This window comes from Liolophura sinensis, chromosome 1, assembly GCF_032854445.1.
Source record: "Liolophura sinensis isolate JHLJ2023 chromosome 1, CUHK_Ljap_v2, whole genome shotgun sequence".
NCBI lineage: Eukaryota > Metazoa > Mollusca > Polyplacophora > Chitonida > Chitonidae > Liolophura > Liolophura sinensis.
In genome coordinates, this window is record NC_088295.1 from 71,984,568 (window position 1) to 72,007,559 (window position 22,992).

Below are 22,992 nucleotides of genomic sequence, written 5' to 3' on the forward strand. Positions count from 1 at the left end.
GAATGCCCAAGCACATGATGGAATTTATTTATTTATTTATTTGATTGGTGTTTTACGCCGTACTCAAGAATACTTCACTTATGGTGGGGGGAAACCGGGCATAGCCAGGGAGGAACCCACGACCATCCGCAGGTTGCTGGCAGACCTTCCCACGTACGGCCGGAGAGGAAGCCAGCATGAGCTGGACTCACAGCGACCGCATTGGTGAGAGACTCCTGGGTCATTACGCTGCGCTAGCGCGCTAACCAACTGAGCCACGGAGGCCCCCACACATGATGGAATAACCCATGCACAGCAGACCAGTGCAATTTGCAAGGTATGTTATTGCCAAAACACTTACTTATTTACTGGATGTAGTAACTGTTATTGTGATAAGATTTTAGTCAAACTAGGTACAGATTGTTTTCACACAGTAAAACTCACTTCGTAACAATGGTACAATTACATGCATGTATACACGTAAATGTAAATATACAAAACTATGCAGGGTGTACATTTGTAGATAATATCCACAGTAAATAACACCTGCCGAATTCTCTTCAGTGACATCAAACTACAACTGTTGAGTTAATGGCAATATTTTGCAAACTGATGCTCATGGCATGACACACACAAAAAAAAGTCCATCATTACATCTACCTAAAGTATACTCTCATAAAAACACTGATGCAAATGAGTTAGACAAATGTAACTGCAAAGAGTTTCTAGTTATGAAATCTGCAGTATGCTAGATGTATAAAACACACCACAGCCGGGTTCTAAGGTATCAGACAGGTAGTATATAACATGAATAACTTTTTAACCTGAAGATCAGAATGAGATTTCCATTCAGCTACTGGCATATATCTGTTATAGTCCAAAAATTCAGAGAACTTAGAAGTACAATGTATAATGACCTCATGTTATCAACTTACACTGACACCCTATACTCAGATAACTTTTTTTAACATGCTAGGTCATAAGTGTAGGAAAATATCAAAATTTTTTTACTTTCCGTAACCCAACAATAGTGTATCAGAGATTTCAGAATTTTAAAATATGAAAGCATGAAAATATGTACATCTTACAAAAAATACCAAACTAACTTCACTACAGACAGATATTTAAAACATATCCACGAATATTTGAATATGAAGATTATCTCAAGGGTTTCTTATAACCAATGTATGCAAAATGTGTAGAATAAGTCTGACCAGAGGCTAGACTACTGTGATAGGTAAGACAGTCCAGAGCAGAACTATTCAGGAATAACACATCACTGAGAAGATATGCCACATGATTGACACGATAAAACATTCTGACAGAATATGAATTTCTATGGAGTCAAACATGGACAAAATACAATTTATTTCATAATGGTTGTTACCAGGTTGGGCCATCATTTGGGTCATAAATGGTCCTGTGACAATATTCTGAAGGTTAACAACCACAACAAGTAGCACTATAGTGTCTCACAGGTGAGCTAGAGCTTGGTGTTTAAATGCTTATGTGACATACAACTGGACGGAACGCCTTTATCATGGATACTGGAAAGATTTACATCTTTGTCATGGACATAACATGCAGGCAGGCTACACTAATGTACAACAGGCTGATCACATAAGTTGGTTTTTAAAATTAGTTCTGCACTTCAATCATCTGACAAGGACTCGTACCTGAAAAACAACAGACAACAAATGTATGAGAACTGAACAGGAAAAGGTGCAAAATTTAAACATAAACACGTACACATATTCAATTAAAAGAAAAATTCATGTACATGTACATAAATATTTCACTGTAAAGTACAGCTGTGTAAGCAAACCCTTTTTTTCACAATTCCATCCCATTCTCTCAAAATTAAAATTAATCATGGACAACACTGCAAGTAAATTTTTCTTGTGTTCTTTACTACATGTTTTTCTCCACAGTAACAATAAAAACAAGAATATATTTTGAAAACCATGAACAAATGGCTCTTAAATTGGCAGACATTATTTACTTCAAAGACTTTACGCTAAACTGTAGTCTTACTTTGATAAACGCTTCCTCAGTTCTTTCAACTGTTCGTTCTTTTTCTGTAACATCTGCTTCATATTTTTCACAATATTTGTCTGGTGAACTTTCTTTTCTAATTCCTGCAAAACACAGAGAGTAAACATCTCTGTGTTAACACTATCGCAAAAATGGCCACACGTTTGCAAATAACCAGTTTTATAATCATGGCTATCATTTAACAAGATTAAACATCAAGCCACAGAAAAATCAGTCAAGATCTAAGCAACAGAATAAAAACACCTGTAGAATTCAGAAACTACACGTGTCCATAATATATAGGGTGCCTGCAGTCCTCCTACCTGTTGAGCCATTTCCAACATCTCCTGTATTTTCAGAAGTTCATGCTTGGCAGCCACCAGGTCTCCGTGTATAGATGCTTCAGTTTCTGCGCCACTTTTCTTCGTCTGAACGGTAGAGAAACAAACAAATGCTTGTAACCTGACAGTTTATTCAAGTAAAATATAAACAATGCATGTCTCAAGCTGCTTGAATCTTAAGGTTGGTAAACAGACTAAAAGTTCAATCTGACAAAAAAGTGATGAGAATTTTTTTTTTTTTTTTTTTACTAATTAGTCTGATTACCTGAAATGAATGAATGTTTGGGTTTTTACGTCGTACTTAACAATTTTTCAATCAGGTGTGTGTAAATATACATGTTATAGTTCCTGTGGCAGGTCAAGTCCATGCTGCCGAAGCACTGCCACCACTGAAGTATCATGCTGAAGACACCAGGTCAACCTGTCCTGTTTTTTGCTCTACGTATCAGTGCTAAGCGCAGCAACAGGTACCATTTTTAAAGTCTTCATTATTACACAACTCTGGTTTGATTCCTGGTTTCCCCGACTTGAAGGTTCTAACAGTTTGGCCACTGAGGTGGTCACTATCATTCAGTAGTGTTGAATATTTTCAGCATAGCACATTGAAAATTACTATTAAACAAATTGTATCAGTACAGCATGTTAGTTTCAGTCCTATAATTTCCACTGCAGCCCATGTTTGCTTGATGTGAATGCTTTGCATGGACATATAAATCACACTGTCAGAGTCAGGTATGGCATGATTGTTTGTACTTGATCCAGAGGAAGAAAACTCACTATTTCTAACTCCGTTTGTAGTCCTGCCATCCGGCGCCTAATCTCATTCACATCAATATCAGAATCTTTCTGGAAATAGAAAAACAATGCTGAGCGACCTATTTAACGGAGATAGAGTTAAATAAACAAATAACAAGACCCCACACAGCTTGAGAAAAGTTTTATTTCAGGGGAAATTACGCATTTACAAATCAATGTCAGTGAAAGTTCGGATCAAGGCTTAAAACTCGTAATGGTCTTAATGTACACATCTTAATTGAGTGTTTAAAAGATACTACTGCCTTATCCTGGACATATGCCACCTTAGCAAATATGCTACAACTGACTGCAACTTAAGTGTTCATTGATTGCATACCTGCTGTGCTTTGCCGAGTTCTCCTCTTGTCTTCTCTAAATCTCCAGCCAAACGGCTTCTCTCAGATTTCAAATCAAAAGACTGGAAAATTGGTTAAAAGGAATGAATTCCTGATAACAACATATATCATCAAACCAATCACAACAACATATTAAACTTGCCTAAGCAAAAAGCTCATGAAGCAAAACATAACTTAGTAATTGCACCATAGGTGGCTGGATTTACTGATTTAACAGGACTGTTTTACACTTACCTCCCCTTCAATTGCCCGAAGTCGGTTTCTCAGTGCCTCATTTTCAGCATCCAACTCTTCAATTCTCTAAAACAGGTCATGTTCAGCGTCAAAAACAATACAGCATTCTGTGAATGTCTAAAATACCACTGGGAATTTGATGAATCTTTATTCCAACTTTCATATGTAACCTCTTTATGAATGTGACAATTAAAATGGTTTGGATATATTAGTAGTCTGCTAACATGGGAGTGAAACAGTGAGTCATACACAGTGAAACAGAATTCACAGCGTAGGAGTGTAGTTTCTTACAGTTTTCCCAGCAAAAAGAACAAAGCAAAAACAACAATTAGAAAATTTATCACTAATACTTGGAAAAGATGTTTCAATTGGTGAACCCTTGAGATTAGGTGTGATATGACCTACATGACTTTGACTGACCTACTATCTGAGCAGAACATCGGTAGCATACACGCACAAACACAAGGTAAGTTACCATATGTAAAAGTGCAGCTCCACCCCCTTCATTTAGCGGCTCCAGTTTGCTCTTCATAAATGAGAAGTCAGAATCTCTTTTTGTTCCGGAGAACTCCTGGTCTTCAAAATCTTTTATCTTTTCCAGGAGTTCTCTGTAATAAATGAACAAGGAACAAGAATGTAACAATATAATAAGCAAACGGTACAAATCCACATGTCTGAAATACGATGAAAATAGCAATGCAATACTGAGCTATTATGTCATGAGCTAATTATCGTTATGGATAATCAATTAGCTGGCCTCCCATTGAAGGTAGTTTTACATGTTATCTTATCCTGCAGATCTACACTTGAGTACATGAAAAAATATTCATGGAAAAAAAAAAAACCCAAAACCGCTACAAATAGATGTACATCTTGAGCTAATCATGGAAATTTGTAGGTAGTTATAATTGGATGACAACATAGCATTTGCACTAAAAGCCCACCCATGGAGCATAGTTTAATTAGAGAAAATTGTATTTCCCTCACCTGTTTTCCAGCTCAGAGATATCCGCCTGCATCTTAAGGTGCCATTTCTCTGCCTGCTGGAACACCTGTCTCATGAGGAGTACGTTGGTATGGGCAGTGTTGATCAGTTCAGACTCCACCTCTCCACGCACCACTGCCAGTAAGCCATCCAGCATATCTGTTACCTCATCTATAGTGTATGTTTCCTCAATCAGCCTGAAATAATGCCAGAAAACAAATATGCAAAACACCAAATGATCATTTGCCATGGTAAAAATTCAACCATTATATTTTAAAATCATAAAAACTATACATTCTCCTTCAAATTATTAAAGTTTTATTTGATGTGTTTTGGCCATTAAATTTAAAAGATAACATATATCTGATGGCTACAGCACTGGCTAACTGTGGCTGCCACCTTCATTCATAAATAAAAGGTACCCCTGTAAATTCCGTTTTCCACACTCTTATTGCTAAACTTTTGCTGCTGTAGAAGATAATAATCTAAGTAATACCTGGAGCTGTATAAGGTAAGAGTTACTTACCGACTATCTTTGAGTTCTTTAAAGCACGCATCTACTGCTCTCAGTCTTAGTCCTCTCTGGTAACGAGCAAATCTCATGTAGTTAACAACCTGGGTTTGGTGGTTTTCGTTCACCCCCAAAGATGTCTGAAATAAGGCAAATAGTAATTAAAAACATGAAGGTTACGAGATGAGACATAATGACTGCAAGGTGACGACCTTCCTTTGTGGCATGATGCCATCCCTTTACGGCAAGGTATGTTTACACTGCCGGCCAATGGCTGACAATTAGCAGCGGACCATTTGACTAGGTTGGATCAATCGACAAATTTTAACATGGAGTCTTAAATAAAACATAGAAAACTCACTGACTTATTTATTTGATTGGTATTTTACACTGTACTCAAGAATATTTCATTTATTCGACAGTGGCCAGTATTATGATGGGAGGTTCCCTTAAAGTTCCCTTTAACGCCTTTTTGTATTGAATTTGTTACGACCCAAACTGCCTGTATTATAAAGAGATGGCTTGTTCGAAATACATGACAGTTTAGCCGCACAAAAAAGTAACCAAAACCAGCAGATTTTATTTTACAACAATTTATTAGCTTAACAAGAACAGATAATAAGATTTATACAAATACTAAAGTACTTAAGTTTAACAAGAAAGGATAGCAGTATCTATACAAATACTAAAGTACTTACGGTGTCAAGTCCAAACAGACACATATATTCCACAATATATATACCATACAGGCATAAATGCTCAGAGGCAAATTCACAAGATGGAAAATCCACAGTATAACTGAGTGTATGACGAAATATACACAAAATTCCACAGACAGGGTCCGTGTACTAATAAGCACTGTGTATACAAGAGCATAAATTCAACATACAAGTTCAGACTGAACAAGTGCTCGGTGGAGATAGGATATAACAAAGCCAGAGGCTATAGAGACACCAAAATTCAGCACAAAAGGCCTACTAAAGTAATACACAGCGAAAGCATCCAAACTCTCAATAATTCTCCTTTCTCCGATCTCTCCGTTCTCTCCGTCTCTCTCCGTCTCTCTCCGTTTGACCTGCTTTCATATATCTTATATAGCCTGGTGGAATTGTCTAGAATAAGAAAATTCCTGAACACTTGATGTAAACAAACAGGCACTGAACTGCACGCATTCTGGAATATTCTAAGGTAGAGGCAGACAGCAGGCGCTGAACTCAGCGTATGTAAACAGTGGCAAGCTAAATTTAGAAACTGACGGCAGTCGTGCACATAACAAATTAAGAAGGTTGAATTTGTTCTTGCAGAAGGCAAATGAAATATAATAGTTTTTTTCAGGACTTCAATACCAAAACTCAGTTGCGTTTCAAACCCAGAAGTAGATCACGGGACACTTCAAAGTGGCTGTTGACGGGAGGCACTTGGTACCGTCGAAGTTTTAGCAGTCATCGTGACCACTATACAGCGAGTTAATTAGTTTCATAGATGAGGATAAATGAAGAGGATAGCATCAGAGATTCCACCATAAAATTACATATAAATGAGCAGAGGTGAGACAGATTTCCATAAGTGGAAAGGAGACGTGAGTTTGAAATCTGCGCCATGTTTTTTGAGCTGTGCTGATGGACTCAGTGTTACAATGAATGTCATAATTTTAAAATAGCACACTGAGTCTATCAAGTTAGGCCAGGGTGCCGTAAAGTGGAATGCCCTCCACTAATCAACAGTTTTCTGAAATTTTACTTAGTATCCTAGAGGGATGAGTTGAAGAAAGCTATGACTATGCGAGCACCAGTGCAAATATAAAAAAGTGAAGGTAGTCATCCACAAGAAGCTGTGTAATCAAGCAGTGGTCTGACTTAATGGTTGGACTTCATGATAAGAAGACTCAAGGCGTCAAGCTATGACGAGAGTATAAATCAGTCTGCACCGAGAGTATAAATCAGTCTGCACCGAGAGTATAAATCAGTCTTGACAATGACACGTTTTATTTTCGTGATAATCAGGGATGGCGTCAAGCATGCCGATAGCAGGGGATAACACTATGATCTGGGGTGAAGATAGATGCATTTTGACATTCACAAGTGTCTTGATCTTATGTTCATAAACTGAAGCCTTATCATTAAATGAAATATCAGATCTAGCATAGAAACATCTGACTTAATCCCAGTGTTTACCATTTTTGCTGATAGTGTCACGGATCAATACCAAAGAAATGTCGTTCGTATCAAAATATATGACGGTCGAATCAAGACGCACTCAGCTATTTGGCTTGGTTGGAGACCATTGCCGGAAGTAGATTTGTGGGATGAAATGTCAGACTAGTTTCCACATTTTCACGAAAATCTCATTATTCGCATTTTTTTTTGTAAGTCTTACAGAAATTTACATTGAAGCGAGTGATGATGTTCTAGTCAATCAGAAAACAGGTAAATCCGAGGCCGATCGACAGCTTTCGTTTTCTTGTCGGAAATGGCCGAATGGTGGTCTTTACCAATGAGAATGCGCGCCTTGTATTGCAGTCTATGATTTCAGGAGAAGCATTTTTTAAAGAGCCCCTACAGCATTAAGACCCCTGTGTTGAACCAATATTACATCATATGGATCGAGATAGCCTGAATTGTTTTCTTAAATTGAAAAAAGTTTACTGTATTAAAAATGTTTTTGTAACTTTCAAAACTTAATACGGAAACAATTTTTTTTTGCTTAATTTTGTCTGAACGCATAGACACAACTGACTCCACACTTCCTAACGGTCTTAGCGTCATACCTGGCCGATTCAAAGACATGTAGGGAATATTTTGACATCACACCACATCACACATGACATCACAGGCAAATTTTACCGAAACTGTCGAAGATTTTTGTTTTTGAGGATTCTTCAGCCATAGTATTTAAATTGTGTTACTCAGCCACGTTAATCCTTTGAAACATGGCGCTCCATATATATAATGTAGTTCCTGTATACTGAGATTTATACAACTGAGTTTTCTATATAAGCCCCAGCTATTTCATTTTTATATTTACCTTAAGTTTCTCTTAGAATTGAAGTACAGGTAGACTATGAGCATTTTATATACTTTAGAAGTCTTTTCATTTTAAACTAAATATCATACTTTTCCAGTCATGAGGTTGTAGGACAAAATAGCTTCACTGCTCACTGTAAGTGTTTATAGATCTTAAAACAGATGTGCCCCGAAAGTATACATATACTTAGACAGTTTCGGTATACATCAATCAGTATAACAAAAGCACAGACAGTAGCAACACTCTTCTTCATCATACTTTATTTTTACACTCCTGACGTAAATTTGTCATATTTTTCTGGTCTCTCTCTATTTCGCATGCGATTTTCTGGCCCAGCTACATTTTGTTGTGACCAGACCAAGTGTATCTGTCAGTGTAGGCCTTACGCTATAGGCTACTTCGAGCCTTTCGGCATTTTCCGGTACGTGTTAAACGTGCCTGCCGGAAAAGGACGAATCTTTTCCATGTCCAACATGGCTTCCACGGGTGAGCGGCATGCATGGCCTTTAGATGAATGGGTTGTTTTCTTGAAATCGGATGAATAACATTTAAGTATTTTTCAGCATCGGTCAGATTAAACCTTAGATCGAATATGTTGTCCATCTGTTGAGCGATCAGACTGTCCTACTGACATATATGTAGCGAGTTGATGGTTTTGGGTGTGAGAAAATCGGTCGAGTTGACGAGATCATGTTTGGCCGGGCGTTTTGACGATATGGTTGATAAAGTGTCGGACAGTTATGACTGTATTCGTAACATGAACATATGGGATATCCATGAAGGTTGTCGTTGGATCGGATAACACTCAGCACAGGGTATTTTGTAAATCGGGGCTGTATCCAATTTGTAGACTGAAACTGACTACCTTAACATAACTCGCAGAGAGAAAAAATCGCGATCGACTGACCGGCCAAAACTTATAATCTTGATGTCGAGGTGTTTCATGGACAATCGTTACGTTTAAGGGTTGGGAATTTTTTGGGGCGGGTGTTCCACAATCAAAGGATTCATGTTTCACAGAATACTCAGATTCTAATATTTGTTGCCTTTGTAATGGAATTGTGATTTTTCAAGGGTACGTTCCCCCTTCATAATATTGTCATTGATTTCCTACAGCCTGTGTGATGCATGTACATGTAGTATGTTGATTGCTTTAGAAGTGCGTATTACTCTATCCAGTTGTTGGCAGATGGAAGAAACTGTCTGAATAAGCCAAATCAGCATTTCAGGAGTCTAGTAAGTTCACACAGATATAGATGAGAGGCGGGGGCTCTCGCAGATGTGATTTTACGTCATGTGCCGACGCCGCTTTCAAGTCGACAGACAGATGTATATTCAGTCTTTCAACTGCCGTAAAATAACGTCTTGTATCTATGTTAGTTTGCGAGAGCTTCCACCTGTCTTGCTGATATCTGCGTGAAGTCGTAAGACCATTGAAACGCCAGTTGGGCATGTTTCATATTTTCCCCTATAGGCACATGGGTCACAACACATGATCTGAAGGCCTGAATGAAATGATATCATTTGCAGTTTTCTAGCATATCATTTTTCTTTGGTACTGCCCAATTTATTGTCTTAATTCAAATGAACTCCTGTTCTGCAGAGTTGATAACTAAAGACTGGCAGAAATCCATGAGAATGTTGACTGATCCAATCCGAAACTGGTGCAAACTAATGACTTAAAGTTTCTTTCATGCATATTATTTGATAGAAGATGTTGATCTTGGTCTTAATTGTCTTTCAATCTCGTGGGCAACACAAGGTACAGGTTCATTCATAGCCAGTGTGGTGTGCAAACCTGTAACTTGTCACAGGTCAGTGGTTTATCCTGGGTGCTACAAATTTCTCCGCCCATAAAACTGGCCACCATCATCTCATATAAGTGAAAATTCCTCTAGTATGGTGTTGAATAGCATTCAGATATTAATAAAATTAAGGTAATACATTTCCATTATGATTAGACTGCAATTTAGTTAATCATATTCATGTGATTTATTTCATTTCCCCATGCAGCTGCAACAAAGAAGAAGCAGAAGAAGAAGGGTCAAACTTTGTCCCTTAATGCATTTTTGGCGGATGAGCAGGGGTCAGCTGGACCCGGTACCAGCTATGTTCTCGCTAACAAGTCCCTTGACTGGGCCACTGAAATGGAGAGCCAGGAGATGGATGGTCAGTTGGCTGAAAACAGTTTTTCCATTTACATGTAGATAAGATAAGCATGCATATATGTTGTGTGTTAAGATTTGCATATGTATAGAGTGTTTGTTACTTGATCTTAACTCCAATTTTTGAAAAGCCAAAGACTGTGGTCATGGCTTACGTGTCCAAATAGTTTGGCTCTAGCAAAACAAAAAGTAAATAACATAACTGAATGCTCCTCTATGTCTGAAAACATTTCAGTCAAGTATATGTTGCAATCTAATATGCTCATCTGATAAATACTGATCATGACTTGATGTTTCTGGTTGACCTATGTCTTGATAAGTTGTGTTTTGCTCTTTCCTGAACAGATAATGACTTTGATTATGGAATGGGCATGGGCCCCAAGGTGGCGGTCAATCGCAGCTTATTACCCACGGCACCACGAGCTGCTAGGGGGCCTGATTTTGATCCCTCCAAAGTGCCCTCAGCACCACCATACACAGCTTTTCTAGGAAATTTACCATACGATATTTCTGAGGATGACATTATTGGCTTTTTCCGAAATTTAAAGGTACAAACTAATGTCTTGTCATTCAGTCTGCTGTGTTTGTGATACACATGTAGCCTGACATTGGCGTTAATACTGTCATGATAAGGCCAGCATATTCCAGTACTGTATTTTTACCTTAAATTTAGTATGTAAAAATGCGTTTTCAAAAGCATATAAAGGCATTGAATTAATACTTTTCTGATAAGAAATTAATCAAACTTTGCCAAGAAAACTCTTAAGTGCCCTTGTATGGTGGCTTAATCAACAGAGGCAGGCCCAATATGTCATTTGAAAAATGCTAACACTTAGTTGAAATAGAGTAGTTTAGAGCAGTATTTGTCTTGATTTAGAGAGAATTAACCTAAAGACATCTGAAAGATCAGGAACATCTTAGTTGTACTTAGCTCACTGTCCTACTGTTATTTGTGTGTGAAACTGGGTTTGGGACAATACTGAGTGATACTGTATGTGTTTTTGCTGTTTTCCCAGGTGAACAATGTAAGATTGCCTGACGATGGGAGTAGGTCCAGAGGTTTTGGATATGCAGAGTTTGAGGACAGACAAGGATTGATCGATGCATTAGGCATGAATGATGAGGTACAGTGCTTTGTCTTCATTGAAAACATTTCAGTCCATAGACTGATAAAATTAGACTTTTGTGAAGCCCTGAAACTAACAAATCCATCCATTGTAGTTTTGTCTCAGAAATCAAATTAAGAATTGAAATATGATCTGGCCTGGATAGCACAGTTGGTAGAGCGTCCGCTTTGGGGGCATTAGATCCAGACTCAATCCTGGGTCACATAACACCCAAGACCTTAAAGCATAAAGGTGATAGTGCAACGACTGGTTGACCCTTATCAGAAATGAGTATAATGGCTCAGGCAGGGTGACTTTCTTGCCTTTGGTAAGTCATCTCAGTGAAGCAGCACTAGATAAAAGAGCGATGGAAATCGTTCCCGCAACAAAGAGGCACATTACATACACTCTAAGGACTCTGTGGTCATATGACTGAAAAATTACAACATTTACCCAAGCACTCACCCACTCACTCAAATTAAAAATGTGTATAAATTGCACTGAAAGTTGCTCTTTGGTATGCAAAAAGGTTGAGGAATTAGGGTCTTCATTTATTCCACTCTTCGTAAACCAAATTCCCTGCTCTGTCTGAAACAGAATAGCTCAGAAATGTAGACCTTATTTGATATGGGATCGTTTTTCACTTGTTGAGCAAGATAAATGTTGCTGTGAATTTATAGGTGTGATATTAATTGGTCTTGTGTCACAGATGTTACAAGGCAGAAAAATCCGTGTGGATCTTGCTGGTCAGCAGTCAGGAGGTAAGCATTTTTGGTGTGAGAAATGAGGATACGAAAATCAAGGGATTCAATTCAAATGTAACTGTAAATGTAATGCTGCCTGGATGAGAGACTTAATGGTTTGCTGAATGCCAGCTTCCCTTGACTGTTTTACATCACAAATTTAGATGCAACGGTTGGTTTCAGAGTTTTCTAAAAACATGTTTGTAATGTAGATGATATTATCTTGAGGGGCATGCAGAATACAAAGATGTTAAATAGTTTAGAATTTTTGTGAGTTTTAATTTTTTTGTATTTTCTACGTAAAGTTATTTGCAATATATATTTATGATGATTGTTACTTAAAAGCATTCTGTTGCACTGATGCTTTATTGTGTCATCATCACACATGCCGTTAAGAATGTTAAAGTTTGTGCCCCTCCGTGTTTTAGATCGTGACAGAAACGGGCGTGGCGGGAGAGATGATGGCCGGCCAGACAGGACGGAGAGTGACTGGAGGCGGAGAGATGACCCTCCAGAGTACAAACAGGATGGTGAGGCACAACACTCATGTGTCATCTAGGATGTGTTCAATGTTTTAATAGGCCTATACCCAGAAGTGAATGAAGTTACTATTGAGACCAATTTAAATTTTGAGTGTGCATTAGACATTGTGAAAATTTTGAGTAAACATTGAATTTTTTAGTAAAACAATTTTGACTTTAGTTTTAATCACCACCTTAAATAAAGAGTGCAGTGGTTTTGATCAATTACCTTTTCATAGTTTAACAAATTTAAACTGTAACTTGCTGTGTTTTTTCAAATTCACATTCTCTGAAATGTTATATTACACACATAGGATGAAAAGGAACTTCTTTTTATGTTTGAACTAGGTCATGTACTTCATAGAATCATTGTTAATGTGGAGAAACATAGTATAGATGTTATTTTATGAGGTATCTCTTTCAGAGCGCTACAGTGATCGGTACGAAGGGGCTCGTGATGGTGGCAGATATGGTGGCTCAGGATACAATGATCGCTATAGTGGCTCAAACGATCGCTATAGCGACAGAAAACGAGATGACAGGGGTTATGGTGGTGGTGGTTTCGGGGGAGATCGGGATCGTGGTTACGGAGATCGAGACAGAGGATATGGAGGAGATAGATTCAGTGATAGAGGTTACGGTGGGGACCGAGGGTATAACAGCGATCGAGGATACGGTGGCAGTAGAGGATATGGTGGCGACCGAGGCTATGATCGGGGATATGGTGGTGACCGGGGATATGGTGGTGACCGGGGATATGGTGGCGACCGGGGATATGGTGGAGATCGAGGCTACCACGGCTCAGATGATAGAGGTAGTTAATGATTTATACCTAAATCCTTTTCTTATACCATTTTTATAATATGGATAATTCTGTAATAGTTTTAAAGAACATCTAATTTTCTAAACTAGGTTTTATATTGATTCTGTTAAGTGAAGCAAAAATCTCATCTCAGTGAAGAGTTTAACAGCCTAAGCTTGTATCTTGACTGATTTATTTTACACTGTGTGACTCATTTTTATTTTTTTTTTATTTTTTTATTTCCAGGTTATGGGAGGCGAGGTAACTTTGGATCTGGTTATCGACAAGATGACGGGGAGGGGAGGTATGGCAGGGGCCGCTACAGCGACGACCGGCGGGACAACAGGTACGGCAGCCTAGAGCGCTATAATAACAGGGAAAGGTATGGGAGTCGAGAGCGCTTCAACAGCCGGGAACGGTATAACAGCCGAGAGAGGTATAACAGCCGAGACCGTTCTAACAGGAGGTTTGTGGGACTGCTCTCTCCTAGGCATGGCCTGCTGTGTTGGTGTGTACCAGGCACGACGATCGCTCCATTTGAAAGGCTGGAGCGGCGGCCATCAGTTTAACTCCCCTTATGCTGTCACAGTTTGCTACCTTTATGTTGTGAGTCATTGTTAGCTCCCTTTGTGTCGATCACTTGCAGACTGCAAAGGGGTGCTATACCAGCCAATATAGTAAAATAACACCATAAAGCTCAAAGTATTTGCGAGCTGATGTATGCATTCAAGTGAAATCTACATTACTGGTAATTAGGTTATGTTGTACTAACAGCTTGCAGAAGGTGAACTCTGAAATTAGTTGGCTATGTTTCTGGCTTTCCTTCAACATTAACTGATCGGAATTGTTGCATTTACTGGAGCTCAACGATTCACCTTTGCTATCCTCAGCTGTGTCAAATGCTCTACCATATGAGAACAAGTTTCTTTTAGGTTTGCAAGTCTATCTTTTTTGTTATTTTTGAATGGCAGCTGTCATGCCCAAAGGTTGGACCATGTTGATGAACCTGTGACATATGTATAAGTTGTGAAAAGCTTTTTTATGTCCTGACTGCTTGAAGGGATACAGAATCGATGCTGATTGGCTGATAGAGGAGATGGGCATTTCAGGTTAAACCCTAAAACTTTGGTCAAGGTTGAAAAAACCTGCCATTTCTAAAATTAAGTCGAGGCTAAGCATAACCTGAACCTGCCCATCCCTCACACCAGCCAATCAGAATTGATTCTGTATCCCGTTAACAACATCTTACCCATGCACATGCAATATATGGTGAATTTGACAAAAGTTTTGTTTTTAAGAAGCACTTAATGTTGGACTTAAACAAAAATACAGTGACTTAAAATTTAACTGAAATTTATTAATTTTGTGAAACTGGGTCCAAATTTTCATTTTTAAAAACACCATAGCGCAGTGAAGTCAGGATTTCTTAATGTATAAAAGAAAGCAATTTTTGTAGGGTAGAGCTGTGGCATTTTGAGAACAGCAAAGTATAAAACAATGTTCCCTATTAGTGAATGTAAGAGTGCAGGCCTGTAGCGTGAAAGCGAAACACGCAAGAAAGATTAGAACAAATGTCAAATGTAGTGGAGGGTGTAATATTCCAGAGAAGACTTTGCAGCTGGTTTATTTGGTGTGGTATGTTGGAATCATTTTTGATCAGTGGTATTTAATTTGTCAATGATTGATACAGATCTAAAAAGACTTCGTTTGTATACACAGTATATACGCATGTTTGAGAGTACATGCATATATTTTTATCCACATGAATTAACCAATTTGAGTGAGAATTTATTTATTTTTATTTTTCTTTTCCCTTTTCATGTTCTGAAACAAAAGTACAGTGTGATAAACATGTGATATTAATATGTACTGCTGTGTGTGTTTTTGTTTGACTGCATTTCACTAACAACTTTAACTTCAAAGACTGAATAAGTTTTTACCTGTTTTAGACACATGGCATTTTCACTAACTCTTTTTATAAGATAGATGTAGTTTTCCCTTGAGTAAAATCTGTACTCATAGATAATACTTGAGTGTTTTTCTTGATTCAGACTTTGTTAAACCCACTATTAACAGTTCTATGTATATTATTCACAAAATAGAGATTTGTCAAGTTGTGTCAGTAATGCTGTAATGCTTCACATGTAGTTCCCCAGGCTTTGATGTCTTGAAGATGCGTTGGTGATTTTGACTGTTCAACACTAGTAGTCTTTATGTATCTTTTAGTAGTGGCTTTGTGTGTCTTTTAACATTTAATGTCATAGAGAGTTGATTTTTCACCTACTTGTAGTGCTCTCTGTCATTCGACCCTGGAATAGTGCCAGATGGTCAGTTTCTGCTTTAACATGTGTTGTGTTTGTTACAGATCTATGGATAGACCCAGTAGTCGAGAATCCAGCAAAGGTAAAGTGGACATTAGCTCTAGTAGTGTACTCTTACGAATTCCTACTAAGTATAAAGATGGCTATTGACCTTACGGTGGTATAAATGATGACCATTTCCCACCTATATGTTGCTCCCAAGGTGTGTAAAAACATCTTTGCCTGTGCACTACCTCTTTGCCTTATGAGCATAACTATAGAGAAACTGTGACGTCTTGTGAAAACAGTTAGACCGGCTTATTTAAGTTGGGTTATGGTCCCTGTTGAATGTAAGGCTAGAACCACACAAGTAAACATATTGACAAGCTTTTGCTTTTAGGGTGATTTGTTAGCATCATTGTGTGTTGTTTTTTTAACCAGAATATCAGAACTAATCAATAGTATACATGTATTTCTGGGTAGAGGCATGGAAGTTTAGGGTAAAGGATGAAGTGATTTCAGCTTGTTTCAATACAAATCCAGGGTGTTCCAGGGATATGGGGAGATGGCTCGAGGATATTTGGCCCAGGAACGCGGTGTTGTTGTTCATTTTTGTTCTTAGTGAATTTGTAATCTGTTCATAGAACCACCCAAAGAGAGACCAAAGTTGCAATTAGCACCACGCACGAAGCCTGTGGAACCAGCAAATCCACAGGCAACGTCGTCTATATTTGGAGGGGCAAAACCCGTGGACACAGCATCCCGTGAGCGGGAGATTGAAGAACGTCTGCAGCGCGAGAGGCAGGATGAGTTACGCCGCAAAGTAGAGGAGGAGAAGGAAAATCGTGAAGGGGATTACAGGAAAGACTGGTGAGATTTTATGACAGTAGGTGGGGTATCACCACACAATTAAACATACATGTCTGACAGTCACCTTGACATACAAGGCGTGGGTTTTTTCCCGGCCTTGGGCAGGGAATTTTTTATGGGCCTCCCTGGCTTGTACTGTTCTGGAATCCTTAGTGGTAATAAGGGGTTAACAAATGTTGGTAGGGTGTAGCTGTTTTGGGGCTTACATAAAGTTTGTGTGAAATCATTTTGCTAGCCGTGCTAGCTAGCACCTTTAGCATGATCTGGGGATGAAAATCTGTGTCATGTGCGGAAATATTCATCGATTACAAGCAGATGTCAAATTCTCTTGGTTTTGTCCTCACGCAGTGATTTCTTCCACCCAAGAAACTTACCACCATTATTTAAATAAAAGAAATTCTGGATTACGACATTACACAAATATTATATGTTCTTAGGTGTGTAACAATGGTAAGCATCTATAAAAATGTCTACCCTCCATGACCATAAATGTTGTCCATGACTATCTTGCCCAGTTTTCCTCATTCTGAAAGTTCTATTGATTTTAGAAACGTGTTTCAGGGTTTGCATGGAACATGGGATGATGTTCTACTTGAAAACTGTAGAGTTGATCACCAAAAATAATATTTTGTGACATTTATTTGCCTCTAAAAATGAACTTTCATGGACAAAATTTTAGGTTATTTAGGGTATATGTCAGGTCAAGGTGTTCCATCAATGACAGGGCAGATTGTGTCTGGTAATGTTCCATCTGTTAACAGTTGTGTGTATATCTCTGTGTGTTTCTAGGTCACAGAGTTCGTCTCGAACGCGGCGTGACAGCGGGCGTTCGTCAGATGGAGGCACGGGCAGGGAACGTCGACTCAGCAGCAGTGGGTCAGGAAAAGGTATTCGTCCAGGTAAAGTCCAGTTGTGACTTGCCCTGACTCCGCTTTCTTTTCTCTCAGTTATTTTAGTTTTCTGATCTTACTTTTTAGTTCTCACAGGGCTGTTTTCTGCAGACGATGACGATTCCACAATGACGTTTCCATGACGATACCATCATGTAGGTTTAACTAGAGAGTAACATCAGGGCAAAGGTTAAAGCTGCTTAGTGAAACAGCCCTGCATGTTTATTATTATGTTTTCTTTAGTTTGGCTCTTCTTACTAACTTGTTACTGTTTTGTTTTATATATAGAAATTTGGAAAATTTAAGCATCATTTTGAATTGTTGTATTGTGCATTTTCGGTTGCTTGTTTACTTTTGTTTTTAATAATTATCTTTCATTCTATATCTGCTTGACCTTTTTCTTTGCTTAAAGCTGTCTGATTCATTATTGGGTTAATGAAGAAGTTAAGCTAACAAGATCATTTTATGTTGCTTGGTGTAGCCTGGAAAATGCGAATTTTGGGCCTGGAAATTTGAAATCATCAAGGTGTATGAACAGTGCATTCTGTTTATGTTAAGGTCCCAAAATTTTGTGATCACATTACTTAATGTTTGATTAGGGCTATGCCATTGATATTCAAACCCCAAAATTTTCATTAGTTTAATTTTCAGATAATCTGTGAAATACTGTGGAAAGAATGTGAAGTGAAGTGACTAGAAAGTGTTTTCAATGAAATAAAAAGACATGCTGTATATCCTCTGAACTTAAATTGTACTGTAGTTCAAATGCTAGTTGAACAGACATCACCCAAATACTAGTTGTACAGACATCACCCAAATGCTGGTTGCACAGACATCACCCAAGTTCAAGAAGTGGGATATCTTTTAGTAAGTGCCAAATTGGACTTAAATGCCAATCAATTCGCTGATCAGTCTTATTGATGCATACATGTTTACTCTTGGTGCCTCCATAGCAGCTTTAAGTCAGGATGTTTGTCTGATACCTGCGGACAGAGGTGCTTTACTCCAGGTACTGTAGCTCCCCCTCCCCACCCCTCCGCCCAAGTAAAAGGACAATGTTTTGCTCCAAATAGTATTTTGACAGGGGCTGACAGTGCAGTACCGGACAAAACTGTCTTGTAAATAACATTGTAATCCTGTTCCGACTTTCCAGGCCTGTCATACCAGTGGAAATTTCTTAAGCAAGGCATTAAGCATGAGTGATATAGATAACTGAACATTTTTTGTGACAGTTCCTCCGCCATTGACCTCCACGTCTAATCGAACACGACGAGACAGTGAGATTTCTAACAACTCAGAAGTGTTTGACGAGGAGAAGACTTCACACAAAGCTCCGGATACTGTCTCCCCGGACACAAGAACATCTCCACACCGGGACGACACAAAAGTTGTCCCTGCGCCACCACCTAAAGAAAATATCTGGGAGAAGAGGAAGGTGGAGAAGTCACCGACAAGTCAACAGTCTGAGGCCCCCGCCAATCATCCCCCTCCCAAACAGGCTGAAGTCAGGCGTACTCCGGTAAGATATTTCACTTCCATCACAGGTTATCTTCACAAATGTTACATTGAAAGGAGAATACTTTAAGGATGTTTTTTTCACAGAATTTCTTGTTCCTAAATATGTACACAAATTAATTGATTAATTAAAGGCCTAATATTGTTAAGGAAAGCTGATCTCTGACTTGTATGTTACTGTTCTTTTGGGGTAGTAATTAACTCTTGGGGTAGTAATTAACCAAAGTAAAGAGTGTTAGCTTACATGTAAATATTTGTTTCAATAAATAAGCATGTCCTAGAGTTTTACTTGTTTGAGTAAGTAGCAGTTTTGTTTACTCAGGTGAGAAAAGCTGAGGTGTCAATAGCTTCCCCTCCAACAGAAAACCCCTGGAGAAAGAGGCATTCGGATCACGATGGTAGGTGTGATGGTCGCGCAAACTGTTATACTCTCCTCAACACCAGTAAGGTGAATAAGGCTTTGATGTATTACAACAGGCTATTGGCACTTATCCTATTTGTTGTTACAGGATTGCTCAGGTAATAAGAAGGGAATTATAAGTCTTTCCTGCCTGTCAATTGTCAGTCTTACAAAAGTATGTCCTCAAACACGAGGACATTGTTGTTAATTATTTAGACAGCAAGACTGAAAATGAAGGTGATGGCTTAGCCAGGCCGTTTGTGATTGAGTTAGACTGATAGGTTATACTGCTTGCTCTGTGTGAACAGATGATGGAGAGCGGCGCTCAGGTCCTTGGGGGAAGCCAGCAGGGCGCGGTGAAGGATCGGAGAGAGGGGGACGCGGTAGTTTCTCCTCTCGTGGACGAGGGTCGGCCCATAAGTAAGCCACTTTCACTTTCACTTTCTCAGTATTTCTTAGGGATGATTTTTGTGTCGTCTTAATGGTTTTTTGAAGTGCTGTGCTTAAGATTCATAGGGCCATGCCAGAGCTTTTTGGCAAAAACCCCACATTTCACAATGAAATCAGTTTTTTTTATGTCTATTAAAAATAGCTAAAATTATTGCCTTTCAAAAAATAGTGGGCTCTTACCAGTATTATTTGTATCGTTAAACTTAAAATGAGTCATTGGGAAAGTTATAAAGCAGTTCACATTTTAAATTTCACGATCTTCATTATTTTGAATAGTAACACATGTACAGGTGAGGTGGATCTTTGTGCTAGATAATTATTTGGCTATTTCGGATTTGCGCTGATTTTTTGGGGCCAAAAACTGCAGTATAGTCTCTTTGGGCTCATTTGATAGAGTTTTAAAATGAGAGATATATGTTGCATAGTTACGTTGAAATACTTCAGAATAGAATATAGTAAAAGGAATACATGTCAATGTATATAATCAAAATGATATATTAAATATGTAGAATATTTGCAAAAGCGATGTTGTATGCAAGCACAGTCTTTTTGTTCTTCAGGTAGGCCATCATGTTTTCTCCATTCCAGTTAGTCATGCTTACTCTTAGTCATGCACACTAATGTATTTCTATCAATTTCCCTTTCAGACCCCAGAGAGAGAAACATGTTCCAAAATCTATAGAAGAGATGCCAAAATATGAAGAAAATGTGAAAAAGGTTAGTGTTTATTACCGTACTGTGATAATGAAAAACATTGCAGCAGAGATAGAATTGCTGTCTCAGACTGTCATAAAAGGACATCCAGCTTCCAGCTTCCCCATATAATGGGGATCGGGATGAGTAAGGTGCTCGGCTTGTAAAACAGGAGGCAAGGTTCAAACCCAACCTAGGACAGGGAGTTCATGGAGTAGGTTGGCTTGCTCAGTCATGTGTTTGTTGTCCGGTAACAATAATCATGTCCTGTGCCACTGGGCTTCCAAAACTGACAGCCAGTGGAGAAGTGAAAAATTCTTGAGTATGGCCTTAAACAACAATGAAGTAAATGTAACCTACATGTATAAAATTCTGGTTCAAATCCTGTTCCTGCTAACTTTTGTGTGACACTGGTATTTGAGTGGTGTTATACTTTTTTGTGGTGATTTTTCTGTTCCTACACAAGTACTAAACCTAAACATCAATTTTAAAGCTTGAAAAGAATTGTTACACAGCAATTGGACTTGAAAACATTTTGTTTTAAATATTTTTTCTGCACTTCTCAAAACGATTTTTGTTTATTTGTTTCAGGATTGGAGTGACAAAAATAAGTTCTCTTTTCTTGGGGAGGATGAAGTTGGTCAGGAAGAGGACGATTAAGCATTACATTTTGTGGTGTTATTTCGCGCTCTGTCTGTCCCACTACTAGAGGGGCAGATAACCCCAGCTGTGCGCCATAAGAAAAAAACCAGCAGAGGTGGTTTATCATCTTTGTAAAGTATTGTTAAAAATTCAAGAGCTGTATTTGATGGGGTTTTATGATCCCTTTAGTTTAAGGCCATGCACTGGACAGGTATTCAACATCTGGGATATTCTGGTTAAAATGGAGGATGTCCCTGTCTGTAACTAAGGATTTATTATAAGCTATTTGTGACTGTTCATTTGTTCCCTCTGTGTGCCGATTTGGCGATGTTAGGCGTGGCAGGTACAAAATCAAGGTAGTCAGTTCCTGTAATAAGAATGCGTATAATCGAGTGCTTGACTGTGTTATCAAGGCAAGGGAGGTAACTCTGTGTGTCATTCTTCTAGGCTTTCTCTGTCTGTAGTACTTGAAGGGAACTACGTGTACATGTGCAGAGTGGATGTTGCAGAGGCCTAGTCACAATCATCACAAACCTTTGCACAGTTGTAAATTATGTTAACTTAGGAAGATGATACCACAGATAGGATGGGTGGGGTCCATTGTAGTTACGGCTTGGCAGACTGGTTTAAAGCAGAATTGTTTGGTATTGTTTTGTGCCAGTGTATGAATACCTTTGTAATTTTTTTTTGCCTCCATGAAGGGTTCACATCAGGTAACGTCTACTCCTGTCCATCCTTAGCCCTGTCTATTTGGACACTGTTCAAAAACATGTAATTAATTGCCTTCATCAACCGACACCAAAAATGTGGATACCTGGTCATAGACTCATTATTGAACAGAAATTCTGAACCATATTATATTAAAGCATTTATTGAAGTGAACATATTTTCCATGTTGGAACAGATAGCAGTTGTGTCCCTTTGAGGACCTTTCCAAGTTGACACGTTCACTGTATGGATAGTTTTTTTTGTTGGAAATGCGTAATTATGAGGAGATTTATTGCTGTACAGGTGAACTCAACTTATAATGGATCATGTTTGTCCTAGTGAATGCTAATATCTAGATCATAATAGACACCTGTTCCAGTAGATGTCTACTAACTGGACATTTGTCCAGATTAGTACATATTGAGAGTACCTGGAGACGTATTGTTCTTGGTACAGATGTATATTTGGCAGTACTGACTGACAACTGTGTGTAGAAGTAGTCTCACTCTGTGTTCATAACTCTCTCTCTCTCACTCTCTCTCTCTGTCTTCACCTGTGCTGTCTATTTTTGGATACCTGATCTCTGTAAATAACTTTGTTGCTCCTCACCTGTAAGGTCATGTGTGTGGGAGTGAGGTCGTTTGGGCAGGTGTGCCACTCAACTCACCTGACACATGCATAAAGACCAGGTGTGTGAGAAAGGCGATGCCCACACCTGTCATTTTCTTGGGCAGTGGTAATACTGTAAACCTGTCTACCTTTAATAAGTTGATGGCAATTTTTGGGGTAATAGCTTAATCTTGTTGATTATTGCTTTTTGTAATAATAACTTAAATCATCAATGTCATTAAATCCATGTTAGGACAAATTCTCTGTATATAATAACTATTTTACATAAAATTCTGTGACTTTACTGCGGTGTTTGTTT

The 22,992-nt window shown here is 38.5% G+C and overlaps 2 protein-coding genes across 3 annotated transcripts; one reads left to right on the forward strand and one right to left on the reverse strand.

The window, feature by feature from the left end:
* On the reverse strand, positions 1-7,506 carry LOC135479443 (leucine zipper transcription factor-like protein 1). Its single transcript, XM_064759273.1, has 10 exons — positions 7,410-7,506; positions 5,251-5,375; positions 4,727-4,921; positions 4,215-4,347; positions 3,740-3,805; positions 3,487-3,567; positions 3,132-3,200; positions 2,337-2,441; positions 2,014-2,117; positions 1-1,655 (listed from the first exon to the last, which is right to left on the reverse strand). Exons 1-10 carry the CDS (start codon positions 7,410-7,412, stop codon positions 1,631-1,633), a joined length of 906 nt encoding a protein of 301 aa, XP_064615343.1. The 5' UTR covers positions 7,413-7,506; the 3' UTR covers positions 1-1,630.
* A 1,212-nt stretch (positions 7,507-8,718) lies between these two features.
* LOC135471180 (eukaryotic translation initiation factor 4B-like) lies at positions 8,719-22,967 on the forward strand. 2 transcript variants are annotated; one of them, XM_064750283.1, is made up of 16 exons: positions 8,719-8,745; positions 10,273-10,428; positions 10,770-10,972; positions 11,441-11,548; positions 12,240-12,291; positions 12,702-12,803; positions 13,219-13,608; positions 13,843-13,942; positions 15,962-15,999; positions 16,541-16,766; positions 17,556-17,665; positions 18,889-19,175; positions 19,494-19,569; positions 19,880-19,991; positions 20,669-20,738; positions 21,306-22,967. In XM_064750283.1, exons 1-16 carry the CDS (start codon positions 8,724-8,726, stop codon positions 21,372-21,374), a joined length of 2,121 nt encoding a protein of 706 aa, XP_064606353.1. In that variant the 5' UTR covers positions 8,719-8,723; the 3' UTR covers positions 21,375-22,967. The 2 variants fall into 2 exon arrangements, with proteins under 2 accessions (XP_064606353.1, XP_064606361.1); XM_064750291.1 differs by having other exon boundaries at positions 17,556-17,653.
* The last annotated feature ends 25 nt before the right edge of the window (positions 22,968-22,992 follow it).

Coding starts and splice junctions, on each gene's coding strand:
- LOC135471180 (XM_064750283.1), top strand. CDS start 8,724: ATGTCCAACATGGCTTCCACGG. Junction 19,176..19,493: donor CTGAAGTCAGGCGTACTCCG/GTAAGATATTTC, acceptor TTGTTTACTCAG/GTGAGAAAAGCTGAGGTGTC. Junction 20,739..21,305: donor ATGAAGAAAATGTGAAAAAG/GTTAGTGTTTAT, acceptor TATTTGTTTCAG/GATTGGAGTGACAAAAATAA.
- LOC135479443 (XM_064759273.1), bottom strand. Junction 3,201..3,486: donor AACTCGGCAAAGCACAGCAG/GTATGCAATCAA, acceptor TTCTATTTCCAG/AAAGATTCTGATATTGATGT. Junction 2,442..3,131: donor TACAAACGGAGTTAGAAATA/GTGAGTTTTCTT, acceptor TCTACCGTTCAG/ACGAAGAAAAGTGGCGCAGA.